This window comes from Lethenteron reissneri, chromosome 27, assembly GCF_015708825.2.
Source record: "Lethenteron reissneri isolate LAM-NWPU_2019-01 chromosome 27, ASM1570882v1, whole genome shotgun sequence".
Classification (NCBI taxonomy): domain Eukaryota; kingdom Metazoa; phylum Chordata; class Hyperoartia; order Petromyzontiformes; family Petromyzontidae; genus Lethenteron; species Lethenteron reissneri.
Genome location: NC_083805.1, coordinates 4,324,717 through 4,340,968, shown reverse-complemented (window position 1 = coordinate 4,340,968; position 16,252 = coordinate 4,324,717). Strand labels below are relative to the sequence as shown.

General features: G+C 51.7%; 1 protein-coding gene across 1 annotated transcript; it reads right to left on the bottom strand.

Moving 5' to 3' along the window:
- Window positions 1-414: 414 nt before the first annotated feature.
- PPTC7 (protein phosphatase targeting COQ7) lies at window positions 415-16,154 on the bottom strand. The gene is made up of 7 exons (XM_061561191.1): window positions 15,846-16,154; window positions 13,656-13,952; window positions 7,993-8,172; window positions 6,928-7,126; window positions 4,115-4,238; window positions 2,967-3,096; window positions 415-2,798 (listed from the first exon to the last, which is right to left on the bottom strand). Exons 2-7 carry the CDS (start codon window positions 13,858-13,860, stop codon window positions 2,740-2,742), a joined length of 897 nt encoding a protein of 298 aa, XP_061417175.1. The 5' UTR covers window positions 13,861-13,952; window positions 15,846-16,154; the 3' UTR covers window positions 415-2,739.
- Window positions 16,155-16,252: the final 98 nt, after the last annotated feature.

Genomic DNA, 16,252 nt, shown 5'->3' with positions numbered 1-16,252 from the left:
AAAACCCTTGATGGGCCAAGTACTGCAGATACGTAAACACGTGCTTTGGATTGTACGGATGAACACGGATCACTGCCCGTTATTCGTATTTGTCCTGGTATCGTAGCCTGGATTTGCACAAAGGGTGCATGGTTAACACTCGTAAGTTTGGCATCCCCGGGACACATTTCTAAAATATTTTCGGCGCTTCCACAATGTGGAAGCGGCGACATTTGACCGCGACCACCGTGGTGTCCCATGCGCCCCCCACTTGACACTGCAGTCGTCAGGGGGGGGGGTGTGACATCTGCAGGTTCCATCGGCCAAGTCGTAGGGGTTACGGTGGGGGCGCAAGAGCACCAACGTCGCTGTAAGTCACGTGCGAGAAGCGTTACATTTGTTTCGCGGAATGAACGACACCGCTAGATAACCAAAAAAAGTCTCTGACATTCCTTTATTTTTTTTTTACAATGTTGCATTTTTGTCTGCGGTGCACCTGGTAACGTATGGTATTGCTTCAAAACAAACCGCACAGTGACCTACAGCTTTACGGTGAAAGCGCACACTTCGCTACGCTCATTTTCCCAGCGCACGCACCCACACACACGCTGCTAATGCCTTTATATTGTCATGCGCCAAGGTTATGTTGTATGAGAATCAAAGCCATGAGTCAAAAACTGATTTTTTTTTTTAAAGCATCACATCCTTCTCAAGTCTCCACACATTAAGTAACCTTCGCGACAACCACACATTTGGACTCTGCTCCTGGTGCCCGATGCTGCATGCCTCCGCACGCGGCCGTAATAAACCGACGCAAGGACATCGCGTGACAAACGGTGCCGCACACTGGCACTCCCAAACACCCAGGCGGCAATGAGTTGCCCCCATCCACGCTTCGGGTTTCAACCTGTCCTCAAATCTTGTCCGCTTGCCGCAAATGTCCAGAGCGCACTGCACGGGCCCGTCGATTGGTAAAACGCGGAGATTTATGGGGCGACGGACACCTGGGGGTTGGGGGGGGCGTTGAGAACGCACTCACCGACGGCCATGAAAATAAACTTTGTCAGCTTCTCAGATACGTGTCTCCAAAGAATTCGTGTAAGCGGGGGGGGGATACATCGGGTTTTTTTTTCAGCAATGGGAAGGCACTCGCTAATGTCAAATTGAAGTTAAATACTGTGTATTAAAAATATAACGTTACAAGAATCTGAGAGAGCGCAAATAGATTTTTTTTCCTTTTTCCATGACCCCCCAGGAGCAGCCGTAGCACGATGCCAAGAACGACTTGTTGGTTCGTCACATTCTGAAAAGAAATGCAATGCTTGAACTTGTCCGGCACCGGCACTTACCGAAGGCGCAATCGAGGGCGCCCCCCCCCTCCCCTGTTAGGAAAGCCAAACGGCGCCCACTCACGCAAGCCAAACGTACGAGCACACAGGACCGACCCAGACACCCATCTCTCTCACACTCGCGCGGCACAACCCTACGGCACCGAATAAATAAGTATTTTACATACAAGTGGGATGGAATCTGCACACACGTACACACGTACGCACGTCACATAATAAATTAAGGAGTTTCTTCGTTGAATATATATGTATACGTATATGCCGATGGTATTAAAATTGTTGCTGCTTCAGCGACCACAGAGGTTATTGATTTTTTTTTTAAAAGAACATTAATAACACTATTAACAGTAACAATATGAAAATAAAAACATTCACAAGAAAATGTTTTTTTCACCGAACAGACCATTTTAGGGGCGACTCGTCTTTCTTGAATACGTAACGGAAGCCAGCGGGTTAAAGCTACAGATCTTTCCCTTCACGTTCAGTGGAAAAAAAATTATATTGGAACGTATACATATATATATACATAATGTTCTAGTTTCTTTTTTGCAATAGGTTTTCAAGTCTTCACTTGCTTTGTTTCAGCACAATTTACTCACGGCTGCAATTAAGAAAGGCATTAATATACACGATAAGAGGGCGGTGGTAAGAGGGCATTAGGAAGTAATAGGGACGGCATTTAACGTGGCGTAATCCGCCAATTCCTATCTCCTCTGGCACGTGGCACGCACGCACTGTGGTTGCGGGGCCGACGCGGCATGTGCGCGCCCCGCCATCCCTCACTCGAAGGATCCTGCGACGCCGAGGAAGGGTCGGGTGGGGGAGTGAAAAACCACAGCATCGCTGGAGGAGGCGAACCACCGGCGATCGGAGAGCCGAGATCTCTCGACGGTGGCGGTGCAGGAGCACGAAAGGGGGCGACACGCAGCAGCGGTGAGACTTCCCACGTCGCTTCGCGCGTGAGGATTATGCAGTCAGTGCGCGCAACGATGTCTCACAAGTCCGGGATTTTTTTCCTCCTCCGAAAAACAGGACGAATAAAGGGGGGGGGGGGCTTGCTGCTGGCTCCCCACGGTGCGAGCGCGTGAAGAGTCGGTCTCACAGGGTCACACGGCCCTCTGCGGGAACCACGGCAACCTGGCGTCTCCTGGCGCCCTCTCTTTCCTCCCCCATCCGACGTTCTCGTCGCTGCGAGTTGGAAGGGAGAGGAGTGGCGGCGGGAGGGACCGTCGAGCGGAAGTTGACCTCCGGTTGAACAAAACCAAAAAAAAATTGGTGGCAAGAAGGTGCAAGATTGCAGGTGGAGGGGAAGACGGAGGCAGGAAGGATGGGGATGGGCAGTGTCGCAGAGATGGCGAGTGACGGCACGGCCACTTCAATCTCGAGGAGCACGACAGAGCGCCATGGTTAGTCAGTCTGTGTACTCCGCAACTATTGACAAAAGTACGGTGATGTCATCCGGCTTCCCGCCTGTGCAGAGACAAACACACGAGCGCAAACGTCAACACAACAGCGTACACGTTTTAAAAAACAAATTCCCCCTAAAAATCTGCACAACGAACAAAAAGTGTCCACATTTTTTTTCGCTTAAAAAAAGGTGCTCTCGATTTGCCCCGTGCATGACCGTGCGCTTCGTACCCCTGAGGTTGAGGCCGTTGCTGCAGGCGTCGCGGGCGAAGGGCGACATGTACTCGGGATCGTAGGCCAGCTCGCGAGCCTGCTCTGTGATGCTGCGTGCCGTCTGCCCGATGCTTTCCATGTCCGAGCCCTGAACGGTCCCCACGCGCACACACACCAAGCACAAACCAATTTTGGCTTATTTAATTCGATCAGGATCCCTCACGGCAGCGCTAAACAACACATCTCCAGCGAACTGAATTCACCCCTTTCGTAAGGGGGGGGGGTGTGGGGGACTTAGGAAGCCATTGTTATGTAAGAAGGGTTATTTATTTATTACTCGCAACTCAGCTGCTGGAAAATTTCCAGCTTGGGGATTTGCGCTACGAAGCCGCCACACAAAAGGCCGCACTTTACCAACGATGACGTCGAATGGCGTTTGATAATCGTGGTGCGGCAGCCAGTGCGGTGGGGGGGGGGGGGAGGTGGTGGATGTTTTATTAATGCTGCCAGAAATGTTTTTACAGTGCAGTGGGGGGCACCTCATCCGTATCAGGCCACTGGCCGAGCCGGGGAGCTCATGTCAACTGGTCTACGAGGAGTGGCGGAACTGTTAAAATCAATTGTGGAGCAATTTTCTCGAGCTCTTGTGAAATAATTATACAATAAGTAAATCATTTTTTTGGGTACATTCCATTCCCCTCCCAAGGTTTGGCAGCCGAATCAAAATTACACGCATGATGCTGTCGGAAGCGGCCCGACACATTCGTGGGCTCATGAATGAACAGAGTGAATTCACGTTTACGTTTAGCCAGAAGACAAAGCTGCGGTATTCCGTTGTCGATGTAAACAAAGCACTTTTGCTTGGGACATGAATAGCCCTGCTAGGTTTGCGGCTTCGGCAACATGCCTCATCCACGGTTGCCACCTCCGCGGTAAAAAAAAAACCGGGACACATCATCGCAAGAATATTATCGCACAACACCAGAATTTGGGAGAACTGCACGTATGATTTCATCGTCTTGGGAGGTGTATCTATTACACGATGGACAAAGAAACTGGGACGTTTTAACATCTGTCCTGGAAAAGACTTATGGGCTACCTCAATATCAGGCTCGATTCTAGCGAAATCCCAGCGCAGAGGCAGGTTAACCGCGTGCGTCACACACCTTGAGGGTGCGGAGCTCCTGCAGGATCATGTGGTCGGGCATGTTGTCGAAGAGGCCGTCTGTCGCGGTGAGGATGATGTCGCCGAGCTGCAGATCGAAGGACGAGCTGTCCGCCACCTCGGGGCTGCGGGAACGGCGACGGTCTCGTTAATGGTCCGTGTGTAACCCGGGCGGGGGGCTTAAATTCAAGCGGGCCGCAAAATATGCGTTCCACTGTGGCTGCAAGCGAATAATCACGTTCTGGCGCCCTACGATTGAGGTCCACCAGAAAATGTGCACGCGGCCCCTGTCTGTACTCGCAACATCGTGTCGCACGTAATCAACAATTCGGCGTCGTTTTTACGAGGCCGTGCATTAGCTAAGGGATAATTAAAGAAATGTACCTTTCTCGCAATTATATTCTCCTGCAACTGGTAAGGTTCGTAATTTGAACTGCAACTTCTCCATTTCGCCCCGGTAAGAGCCCATTGCCAAATAATGTGTGCGGGGGGGGGGGGTCAGAACTATTTATGGCCCAAAAACTACGTGCAACGCGAAAAGGAAGCAAAGGAAGGCGTAGGTGAAAATTTCACAAGTTAAAGAGCCAAATTGCGTGGCATTCAAATCAGCAAGAATAAGTGGAGCTTTCTGAGCCCCATAAACCATAAATTTATCTACGAAACCAGGTATTTGTAATGTAAGTTACAATCTATAAAAAGCCTGGCAGAAAAGGCTAAAATGGAGTGCAAGGGCTGAACATTACCGCAAGTACTGTTCGCAAAATACAGTACATCACACACAGGGAGGGTTGGTGTCTCAACTTGGCGATTCCAAGTTCAATTAAAGCGGCGAGTGAAATCAGAACTGATTGTCGGCAGCCCGCCGCTTTCACCAACCTGCACTGACCAGCAGGGTGAAGTATGATCAAACAACCGCCGTGGCCAACAAAGGTCTGCGGAGGCCTTTATTCAGCAGGGGATTGACAAAGGTCCGGAATATTCTTCTTCCGTATGGCTGATACAGATGCAGAGCAACAACTACAATTTCACATTCAGGTGATCAAGCCAAGTAACCCCGTCAGGGGCAGCGGAGTGCATCGCTGTAATATCTCGTTTGCATCTGTAATATACTTATTTATTATTACATGGAAAACGAAATGAAGAACAGGTTTACAAAAATATATATATAAACGTGCAAACACCATGTTACAGCTCAAATGTCATTTCAGGAAATGTTAATCCTGCACGTATTTACTTTTTGCCCAAGAGATTTCGAATTTTCCTCTTGTTTTCTAAGGTGCTTTGAGAAGATGCAGCATTTAAAAGCTTAAGAAATGCAAATCCTTATTTTTATTATTCATCATTGACTTCAAGACACAAGAACAGATTCTGTGTGCGGGAGAATTGGTCTTTTGATTCGCATACTGCCTCATGTAAAAAAAAGTTGATCTGACCACACCCAGTAGCTCGCGGCTGCTACATTCACCACATAGTTTAAAGCAAATTATTGTATCTTGAACCACTCGGAATTGCGACATTTCATTGAATCGTGAGGTTGGGGGTGCCAGGTGAATCGTTACACCCATAGTTTACAGTTTGTTCCAAAAATACCAGACCTACGCAACACATTTATCGCAACAGCAAAACGCATGCTATGGAACAAAACGCATGGACAGAAAGAAAGATTTCTAGCCACCAATGAACGAAGAATACTGCAATTCTTTGAGCACATCAAATATATTTGGTCAAACTAATCAACAGCTAACCCGACAAGGTTACTAAATATTGAGGGCTCTAGAAAGAGAGGTCTCCAATCCCAAAGACTTCGTTTCAGAATCACGGCGGATCGTGAAGAGGGCCCAAAAATCCACAACCAGCTGTTCCGTGAGGTTGAGAACCGGGCACAGCGACCGTGTTTGTTAGGCCGCTCGTGGGGACACGGACAGAAGAATCAACAAGCGCACTGCCGCGCCAACGAACGGACTTCGCCGAGCCGGACGGCGGATAGTGGCCAACTCGCTTCCCAGCGACCCATAACCAGGGGTGGGGGGTGTGGGGGGAATCTTGTCCTAACTGAAGGCCGAATAAGATTCTCAAATACCTTTTGGCGGGTCGCACATTAGTTGGCACTAAACATTGACTGTGTGCTATGAAATATTAAAAAAGACAACAGGTGAACCGAGCTTGTCAAATTTAGAACACAGTGTTGCCAACTCGAAAATATTCTGCCCCCCCCCCTCCGCCCCCGCAATGCCCAAGGGTTATTTATTTATTATTCGCATCGACGGCGAGAAATATCGTTTGCCGGCTGCTGCAAGGTGGTAGGGGCCTCGCGCGGCCGTAGGCCGGGCAAGATTAAGTTGCTGGCCATATCTGGGGCTGTTGGCCAGATGGTCTCAAACTTCGCACTACAGGGCATGGCCATGAGGTCATGAGCTTTGGCCAACAATGAGTTCAAAATTTTACTTTTTATGGACATGGAATTTATAGAAATTTTGCTTAATTTCAAAATGTATTCGATATTTTTCAGAATAAAATGTATTTAAATGTAATAACTGTCAAGAGCTTTTGCAGGGTAAAACAGTCGTGACGGCATGTATCGTCAAACTGACATCGTCACATGGCGGCAATTTTTTTCTGGAAAAAAGCGACGATGTGGAAATGACGTCGCCTCTAGTGACGTCACATTTTCTAATCCAACCGAAACACAATTATACATATTTTCCTTCGGATCGTCCCAATGTTCACACTCAGACTAGGTTCGTCAGATTTTTCACACACATCCGAAAACCTGCAGCGACGCATCCGCACAGACGCGCCGGAAACGAAACGCACCTGTCGCTGAGCATGGCTCCCTCGGCGCCGGGCGGCGCGATGGCGAGCTGGAAGGGCGTGTTGAAGTAGTGGCGCTGCTCGTCCGAGCGGTGCACGACACGACCGCCCCTCACCACCAGGAAGCCCGAGTCGCCGAGGTTCGCCGTGTGCAGCTTGTGGCTGCTCCGGTCGAGCACCACGACGCACGCCGTGCTACTGCCTGCGTGCCGCACGCAACGACACGGCCGAGCGCGCGCACACAACACTGCCGCCGTCAACATTTGCTGCCGTTTGTCGTTTCCGTCTATAATAAATTGTTACGTACCGTGATCAAAGTACCCAATCGATCTTTTTTTTTTATTCGTAGAGGTTTTTAACCTGCAGGTTCAGGGAAATCCGCCAGCCATAATGGCAAAAAAGTAACCAAATTGTGATAAATCATATCATCGTGATGTTTCATATGCCTGTCTATGAACGCACCACATGTAGAATGACTTATGTAGTAGTAGTAGTAACACAGAAGGAAAAATCACAATGATACTGCATACAAAGTACATGCGTCTCTTCTGGGAAATGCACAATGATCAGTTGGAGCGGTAATGGATTTGCCAGTGTCATGTGACCCGCTTAGCATAGAGTGCTTGTCTGGCTTTGCGCCTCGGCATAAGTGGTCACTCTTCCACTGTGACTGCTCGAGACCCAACACCCCTGGGTTGATTCCATTCCAGCAGAGGGAGACACGGGGGTGAGTGGTGGGGAGGGGGGTGTCATGGCAAAGAAGTGCTGTGCGGTCACAGAAAACCGCATTGGAGTCATACTCTGTGGAGCCAGAAAGGCTCCAATTAATTCAATTCAATTTAACGTGAGGTATGTTCATTCACAGCATGCCGGAAAACCCTCTTTCACGGAAAGGATCTCAACCCCAATATCAGCGTCAAGAGGGTTTACTCTACTGCCAAACTAACATGTGCAGCAATCCCAACAAGGCTAATCAGAGGTGCCTATGTCGGCGTTGCCTGTGGACAAGTGCACGCGGCCTCGCGTGGGATTTAGGGGGGCTGTGGGGGGTGGGTGCTCTGACATTACCTAGCAGGGGAGCCTTGTGCTGCAGCATCTCGGCGTAACTGGCGCACAGGATGCCCACGGGGTTGGAGGGCACGAAGCGGCCTTCGCGTGCCAGCCGCTCGCACGTGCGCATGAGCGTCGCCGAGAACTGCGACGGGTCCACGCCGTAGTCACGCCACCCGCCCACGCCGTCTGCCACACCTGTGGGAGAGGCAAGGGCGGCGGAGGAGGAAGCACGGCACGTGGGTCAGCTCGACGTCAACTTGATCGCTCGCTGGCTCGTTCGTTCGCCGCTCGACGGAAAAACAAGCGGCGCTCCCCCCCCACCCCAATCGTGCGTTGGTTGGCGGCGTTGGCTAATCAATGTGCGATTATGTGCGCAACCCCTAACGAGAAGCCTGATCACCGCTGCGCATGCCAGCGTTTCACCGAATGCCTGCCACCGTTTTGCAAGAGGCTCCCCCCCCCCCCCACACCAGGGTGAGGTGCAGAGCACAGCCTCATACGGAGCAGCTCATCCTCAAATTCCATGTCCTCAAATTGGAGGTCGTGAATCGCGCGAAACACTGACCCAGCGGTGGCGATTCGGCCCTGCTGGAAACCTGAAGCCCATGTGCACAGTGATTTAGAAACTTTTCCCTTGGGCACAAAGAATAACAAATATGGCCGAATGAAAATAAAAACAATCGTGTTTTGGGTCGTCATGTGCTTTGACGGTGTATCCCATAGGAACAGGGAAGGCCTGCGACTTTTTCCGTAATTACACCGGAAAGTGTAAACAAAGTTTAGCGACGGTTTACAGGTTAGAGAGTATCGGACGTCAAGCAGACACGGCAATGGGATGAAACAAACCAGAACTCTCCGTCGACAAAAACAACTCCCGTACAGTACCTGGTGTGGGTACTGTACAGGATACAACATTTGTGCAGTATTGGGATTTTTTTAAATACCAATTTAGAAACTTAACAAAAACATGACCTATCCCTGTTTATAGGTCACATGGCTTAAGCCTACGGCAATCCCTGCAGGAATGACACCACCCCCGTACTCACTCTTCAGTCTGAAAATCCCACACAGCCGACAGCGACAATCCCTCTTGGCAGTCACAAACTTAAATCCCACAGGATACTTTTTTTCTTTGACGCGAACTGGTCGGTTAATTTTTGTTTCACGAGTGGAAGCTGTCCAGCGCCGGCACTATTATGGCAGGAAGATATGAGAACTGCGCATACCTCCCACGCCACGGCACCCTTAAGAGGGGGGGACCCATTACCGCGGGCGCACTGAGAAAATACCAAACGGGCAACCTTCCAAGGTCAAAAGCGGGCGCAGGCCGGTTCAGTGCCCACTATGGCAATCGCATTCTTAAGAGCAGCACAAATACGATGCGGCATCCGTTTCTGTACCACCATCGAGGTACCCCTTTCCACCACCTCTTCAGTTGGTAGTCGCTGGAGGCAGCAACTTCGACAGCAACACCCCGAGAAAGCGCCACGACATTTTTCACTACCACACGTGGGCCTGTACAGTACGCCTATACAGAGGGCGCACGCGTGTCTGTGTGTGGGAACAGCTGTAAGCCGTTTCACAGAAACACGTGCTTGGTAATTGTTTCAACACATGCCAAATAACGTTGTAGTGGAAACTTGAGAGACTGGTTCGATAAATACTGGTTTGTGAGCGACTAATAAGGCATGCAAGCTATTAGTGAGCCCAAAACCACGCATACCTGGACGACTTTGCCGAAAGCACAGGGATTGGCCTCTAGGTTACGATGACCTTGGAAAGTCTTGGGCGAGATCTTGAAACAAATTTACCACCAGTGGTGTTAAGGCCATTAATCACAACCAAGAGTGAACCCGGGTGACCGGGATTGTGGGCGCAGCGTGTGCTTTCGACCACCGCCTACATAACAACATTTCTGTAGACACACACACGTCCTCACGTGCATATGTACTCTATTTAAAGTACCTACATACACAAAAACACATCCACGTTCTGCACAGCCTGCAAAACGCAAGACTGTACACACCGCGCTGCCGTGGCAGGCATGTCACAGGGTGTGCGAGCGCGGTGACCTTGATGGGAAAAGGGACACGCGATTATCCCGAAGCAGCAGCCTCTATCGGAGCACGTGCACGGGACGTGGTCGGGGGCTAGGGTCGCGGAGGGAGTTTGGATTGGGATGAAAAGGAGGCTAGTGGGTGGCCAGGTCACCGATCTATGGCATGTGGTGGTGGTGGTAGTGGTATTGATGGTGGTGGTATTATGATCAGGGTAGTGGTGTTAGTGGTCAGTGTTAGTGTTTCTGGTGATTCTTGTCGTGATATTGTAGTCATGGGTCTCCCCTAGGTTGACTCGGCCTTAAATGCGTACCTGGTGCGGAATACAAACATCACCACCGTAGAGAAGTGATGTTGGTAACCAACCCCATCCTGCGCTGGCTTTTATAAGTGCTCACTAATAGCACTTGCACCAACAGCCGATGTTGGCTATAAAGAAGATATCCGTCTTTGATGTAGCGGTGAAGTAGAGGGGATGATGGCGGTCATCTGAGAGACAGTGGGCAGTGTGGTGGTAGTGATGATGGTAGTGGTGTTGCTGCTAATAGCTTATGGTGAAATTAGGTTTAGTGATGGCGACAATAATTGCGGTGTTGGTGGCGATGGTGCCGCTAACGGCAGTGGTGTTGGTAGTGACGCGTCTGATAAAGTGGTGGCGCGAGCGGCAGCGATAGTGCGATGGTTGTGGCATTGGCGGGAATTAGAGCGGTTGAGCCAATGGTAGCGATGACAAGGATTTAGAGGGGGTGATCTTGGGTGGCGCGTGTGGCCACGAGACCTCTCCATTTCTTGGCAGCACGTGGACATGATTGTGCGAGCGTATTTGCGTGCAGCCGATCGGTGTCCCCCGCGTGTCCTCTACGCGAGACACATTATGTAAGCTGCTTAAACAGGAAAGGCAAGACAGCCTGCACTGCCGGCTTCGCCGGTGACAAGGTCACGCCGCCGCCGACGAGATGAGGTTCTGTGACATTGGACTATTCGAAAAGGTCAGGCCATTATTTGTGGCGAGGCTTGGACACCGGAGCTACACAAGTCTCAAGGCTGAGATTTGACGTCTGACTTCTGGCACCACACCACTAAAGCCTTGGCACCACGGCTAACCACACAGACAGTCTCACACCCCCACCACCAACAGCACACGGGTGACGGCGGAGAGGAAGAGTTTGTTCCATCGGCGCCGCAGGGCCAAACAAATATGTTTTCAAGCTAATAATGACAGCAACGATGATCTGTAACGCAGGTGAGATAATAAGTACATCGGCAGAATTAAGTATGAAGGCATGTGTTTACTGTAACCGGTGCTATTGGTGTTGAAGGTTCCGATAGTATAGTTTTTGGTGGCGATGCTGGTGATGGTCGTGGTGGCAATGGTGTAGGTGATGCCGGCGATTGTCGTGGTTGTTAGTGGCAGTGTTTTTGGGAGTGGTAAAGACAATGGCAATGTTGGTTAGTGCTGCTGGTGATGGTCGTGATAGTGGTAAGAGTATTAGTACTGTGGCAGTGGTGCTTAGTGTTGAAGATGACCGTTCGTGGGGGTGTTGTTAGTCGTGGTGGTGGCGATAGCTGTGGCAACTGCAGTGGCAACTGGCTGAGAATAGAAACACGTGGCTCGGTGCTTGTCCTAAAGCCACCTTTCTAAACCAAGGCCTCCAACACACAACCGTTGTTAAGCAACACTGTGTACATGGTCACCCCTCTGTCAATCCACTGCTGGATGAGGGCCTCTCCAAATCCACCGCCACAAGTGCAACCACAAGCCAACAACGAATGTATCGGAGCTACGATCTCCACCCCAACAACTTGTGTTCCTACCTCCAACTCTAACCACCGTGACACCCAAAAGGCACAACCATAGCCGACATCATAACCACTACCAACACTGCAGGGATTGTGGTGGACCAATCACCAGGACCACGCGTGAGCACAATTCCACAACCACTACAAAATACAGACAATAACCATAACCACCACAAAAATACAACTCTCCAAAAGTACGACTACAACTAAAAAGGTACTGCATCATTACTCACTAGAACCACATGACAATATCGCACCTACTAGTCCCAGCCGTAGAGCATGCACACAACTGAAACGCATAACAACCACACGACAACAACAACATACCTGGAGTACACACAATCCTAAAATAAATGCCAATAAAGTGCTCAGCCACAATGCAACAACTTGTGATAACCACCACAATACATTCGACCTTAAAACACCACCACAACCACCATGCTTGCTCCCCAACCACAACCTCTGCGACCACCCAAAGCGCAAGACAAGACAACCAACACGAAACATTCAGTTCACTATTAATTAGGCAGACAACAACCACCCAACAAACACCGCACCAGCAATGACATCGACACAAAAGGCAATCGATGACACCTTCAAATTCACCCTTTAAAAAAATCTCGATTGAAAACGCATTTCTTTAGAACTGCTTTTCGTGTCCAGTTCGTTGTCCTGCCACCGCACCTCCGATGAGCACGGTGGGCCACGTACGGTGCGAAAGAAGTTTCCAACGTACACACAGACACACACTCCCCTTCATCTACACAATAACAACACGAACCACGTTCGCAATCAACACGCGGTGGGGACCACCACCACAACAACAACCAACCAATAACAGCAACTCACAATTACTATTCGAATTTTGGAACTCGTCTAAATTAAAAACACAACCCCACCGTAATCTCAAGAGCCAGCCCCGCTTCGCAGCGACCAAGTGCCAGAGAGAGAGGACAACGTGGCACAACGATGAAGACCACAACAGCATTCACCATCTCAAGATCACAACCCAATAAAAACACAAGACCACCGCGCATCTCGAAAGAGGCCGTGTTCGTTCACGTGTCGTGTGTCTGGGAGCGGCTGCGTCACGAAGCCCCGACGACCCCTCTCGCAACCACCCCCTGGGCCGGTCTCCCCCCTAGGTCGACTCGGCCTCAATCGAGCTACTCGGTGCGGTGGTGTGTTGTGAAATATCCGCGCCGGGAGTGGTGGTGGTGCTGATTCTGCTGCTGCCCGGCCACCCCGATCCCTAGCCCCGTGTGGACACCCTGGCGCGTAGGGTTGGTTGGTCGCTTGGTCCTCGCGAACAGCACTTGACGGTGTTGCTGAGGCTATACGGGGGATCTTTGGCTTTGCAGTCATTATGGAGCATTGTTTGAGAAGAAGAGACAACGTTGCCGCCGTTGGAGCAGCATAATCATGATCGATATCACCATCGTCATCATCATCCAACAACTTCATCATCCAACATCATCGACATCATCATCATCATTCAACAACTTCATAATCGACATCATTATCCAACATCATCATCGATATCATCATCATCCAACAACTTCACCAACGACATCATCATTGTCATACAACTTCATCATCGACATAATCCAACTACATCATCATCATTCAACATCATCATCGATATCATCCAACTACATCATCATCATTCAACATCATCATCGATATCATCCAACTACATCATCATCATTCAACATCATCATCCAACAACATCACCACCCAACAACCTCATCACCCAACACCGCCACCACCGTCAGTCACCATTCAACATCACCACCACCATCACCCTCCAAAGCAGCTCACCGAGCACGTCGGCCGACCGATGTCTCGCGATGAAGTATGCGTCGTCCCCGAAGCACATCCCCTTCTTGAGCACGCCGAGTCGGCGGAAGTCTTTGCCGAACCCGCAGCTCGCCGTGACGAGCGAGAATTCGCGAGAGTCGCCCAGGGAGAGGCCCCCGAGGACGGCGCGGGCCACGAGGCGCCCGCACTGCAGAGCCGACAGCATCGCCACCCCCAGGCACGAGACGAGCACAGCAGTCACCCCCCAGGTAGCCACACTCACAGAGGAGGACGAGACGAGATGGCTTGGGGTTGTGGCTGGGGAAAGGGGGTGGTGGGGAGAGATATGAAGATTGTGTGGTGGGGTGATCAGGATGATGGGTGAGGTGGTGATGGGAGGTGGTGATGGGGAGGAGGTGATGGTTGAAGGAGGTGATGGGAGAAGGAGGAGACGAGGAGATGGGACGAGATGGCTTGGGGTGGTGGCTGGGGAAAGGGGGTGGTGGGGAGAGATATGAAGATTGTGTGGTGGGGTGATCAGGATGATGGGTGAGGTGGTGATGGGAGGTGGTGATGGGAGGAGGTGATGGTTGAAGGAGGTGATGGGAGAAGGAGGAGACGAGGAGATGGGACGAGATGGCTTGGGGTGGTGGCTGGGGAAAGGGGTGGTGGGGAGAGATATGAAGATTGTGTGGTGGAGTGATCAGGATGATGGGTGAGGTGGTGATGGGAGGTGGTGATGGGAGGAGGTGATGGTTGAAGGAGGTGATGGGAGAAGGAGGAGACGAGGAGATGGGACGAGATGGCTTGGGGTGGTGGCTGGGGAAAGGGGTGGTGGGGAGAGATATGAAGATTGTGTGGTGGGGTGATCAGGATGATGGGTGAGGTGGTGATGGGAGGTGGTGATGGGAGGAGGTGATGATTGAAGGAGGTGATGGGAGAAGGAGGAGACGAGGAGATGGGACGAGATGGCTTGGGGTGGTGGCTGGGGAAAGGGGTGGTGGGGAGAGATATGAAGATTGTGTGGTGGGGTGATCAGGATGATGGGTGAGGTGGTGATGGGAGGTGTTGATGGGAGGAGGTGATGGGAGGTGGTGATGGTTGAAGGAGGTGATGGGAGGAGGAGAGGAGGAGACGAGGAGATGGGACGAGATGGCTTGGGGTGGTGGCTGGGGAAAGGGGTGGTGGGGAGAGATATGAAGATTGTGTGGTGGGGTGATCAGGATGATGGGTGAGGTGGTGATGGGAGGTGTTGATGGGAGGAGGTGATGGGAGGTGGTGATGGTTGAAGGAGGTGATGGGAGGAGGAGAGGAGGAGACGAGGAGATGGGACGAGATGGCTTGGGGTGGTGGCTGGGGAAAGGGGTGGTGGGGAGAGATATGAAGATGTGTGGTGAGGTGATCAGGATGATAGGGGGTGGTGGTGGGAGGTGAGGAGGTGATGGGAGGTGGTGATGGGAGGTGATGGGAGGAGGTTAGAAGGAGATGGGTGATAAGGGGGGAAGGGTATGCGATAGGATGGTGGGGAGGTGATGGCAGAGGAGGTGATGAGAGAATGAGGTGATGGCAGAGGAGGTGGGGGTGATAAGGGGGGGGGGGTGGTAAGCGAAAGTGTGGTGGGGGTGGGGATGTGATGGGAAGAGGACGAGGTGATGGGAGAAGGATGCGGTGGGGTGATGTGAGCTGTAGGATGTGTTTGGGATCACGAAGGACGGCTCAGGGTGAAGAGATCCGATGGGATGATGAGAGGGGAGGAGAGGGGAGATGCAATGGGATAGTGGGATGAGATGGAGATACGATTAGATGCGATGGGGGTGATGAGGGATGGGATGTAGTCAAGATATTCAATAAAGACTCCAACACAATGGGGGATGAAGGGTTCGGCAAGGGCGATTTGGGTTACGCGCTGGGTAAGCTCCGCTCCGACGTCAAGCTGCACATTCTCTCGCTGGTGGTGCTGGTGACGAGGATCATGAGGAGAGATGCAGGTGGTGGAGATGGTGGTGGTGGAGGAACAACGATGAGTCGTCGTCGTGGTACACGGAGAGACGCCTCGACACGAGGCCGGCGAGGAACGAGAGAGACGAGCGGGGGGGGGGGGGGTGGCCCCCCAAGGAGGTGCTCAGGACGACGACGATGATGATGATGACGACGAAGATGATGATGAGGTGCAGAATAGAAGGCGCACGAGGCTCGTAGGTGGTCACCTACTCGAGTAAAGCTTGCGGCAGAGGCCCCTCCGCCCGCGCAGACGTCGTGACGCGTCTCCGTGGACGTCTCCACGCGGTGCCCGTCCGCTCCCTTCACGTGTAGGGGGAGAGAGAAATTCTCTCCTCCTTTGCTCCTTCAACAAGACGACGACGCCGCCACTGGTCGGAAGGAACCACACCGCCCGGCTCGTGCCGCGTGTGAGAGTGGTGGTGGTGGCGGCGGCGGCGAGTGTAGCACAAATAATAAAACTAAAATAATAAAAATAGAGCAACGCGTGGGCGACTTGCCCCCTGTGCTGCTACCGCTGCTGCTGCTCCTCCCCCCCTGACAGGCTCCTCCCCCCCCTGCCTGGGCCCCCCCCCTGGGCTCCCCCCTGCCTGGGCTCCCCCCCCCTGCCTGGGCTCCCC

Bases quoted from the DNA above. Each gene is read 5' to 3' on its own strand.
- PPTC7 (XM_061561191.1), bottom strand. From the start codon at position 13,860: ATGCTGTCGGCTCTGCAGTGCGGGCGCCTCGTGGCCCGCGCCGTCCTC. The intron at 8,173-13,655 runs GTGAGCTGCTTT...CCTCTCCCACAG, and splicing joins TCGGTCGGCCGACGTGCTCG to GTGTGGCAGACGGCGTGGGC. The intron at 2,799-2,966 runs GTACGAAGCGCA...GTCTCTGCACAG, and splicing joins CAACGGCCTCAACCTCAGGG to GCGGGAAGCCGGATGACATC.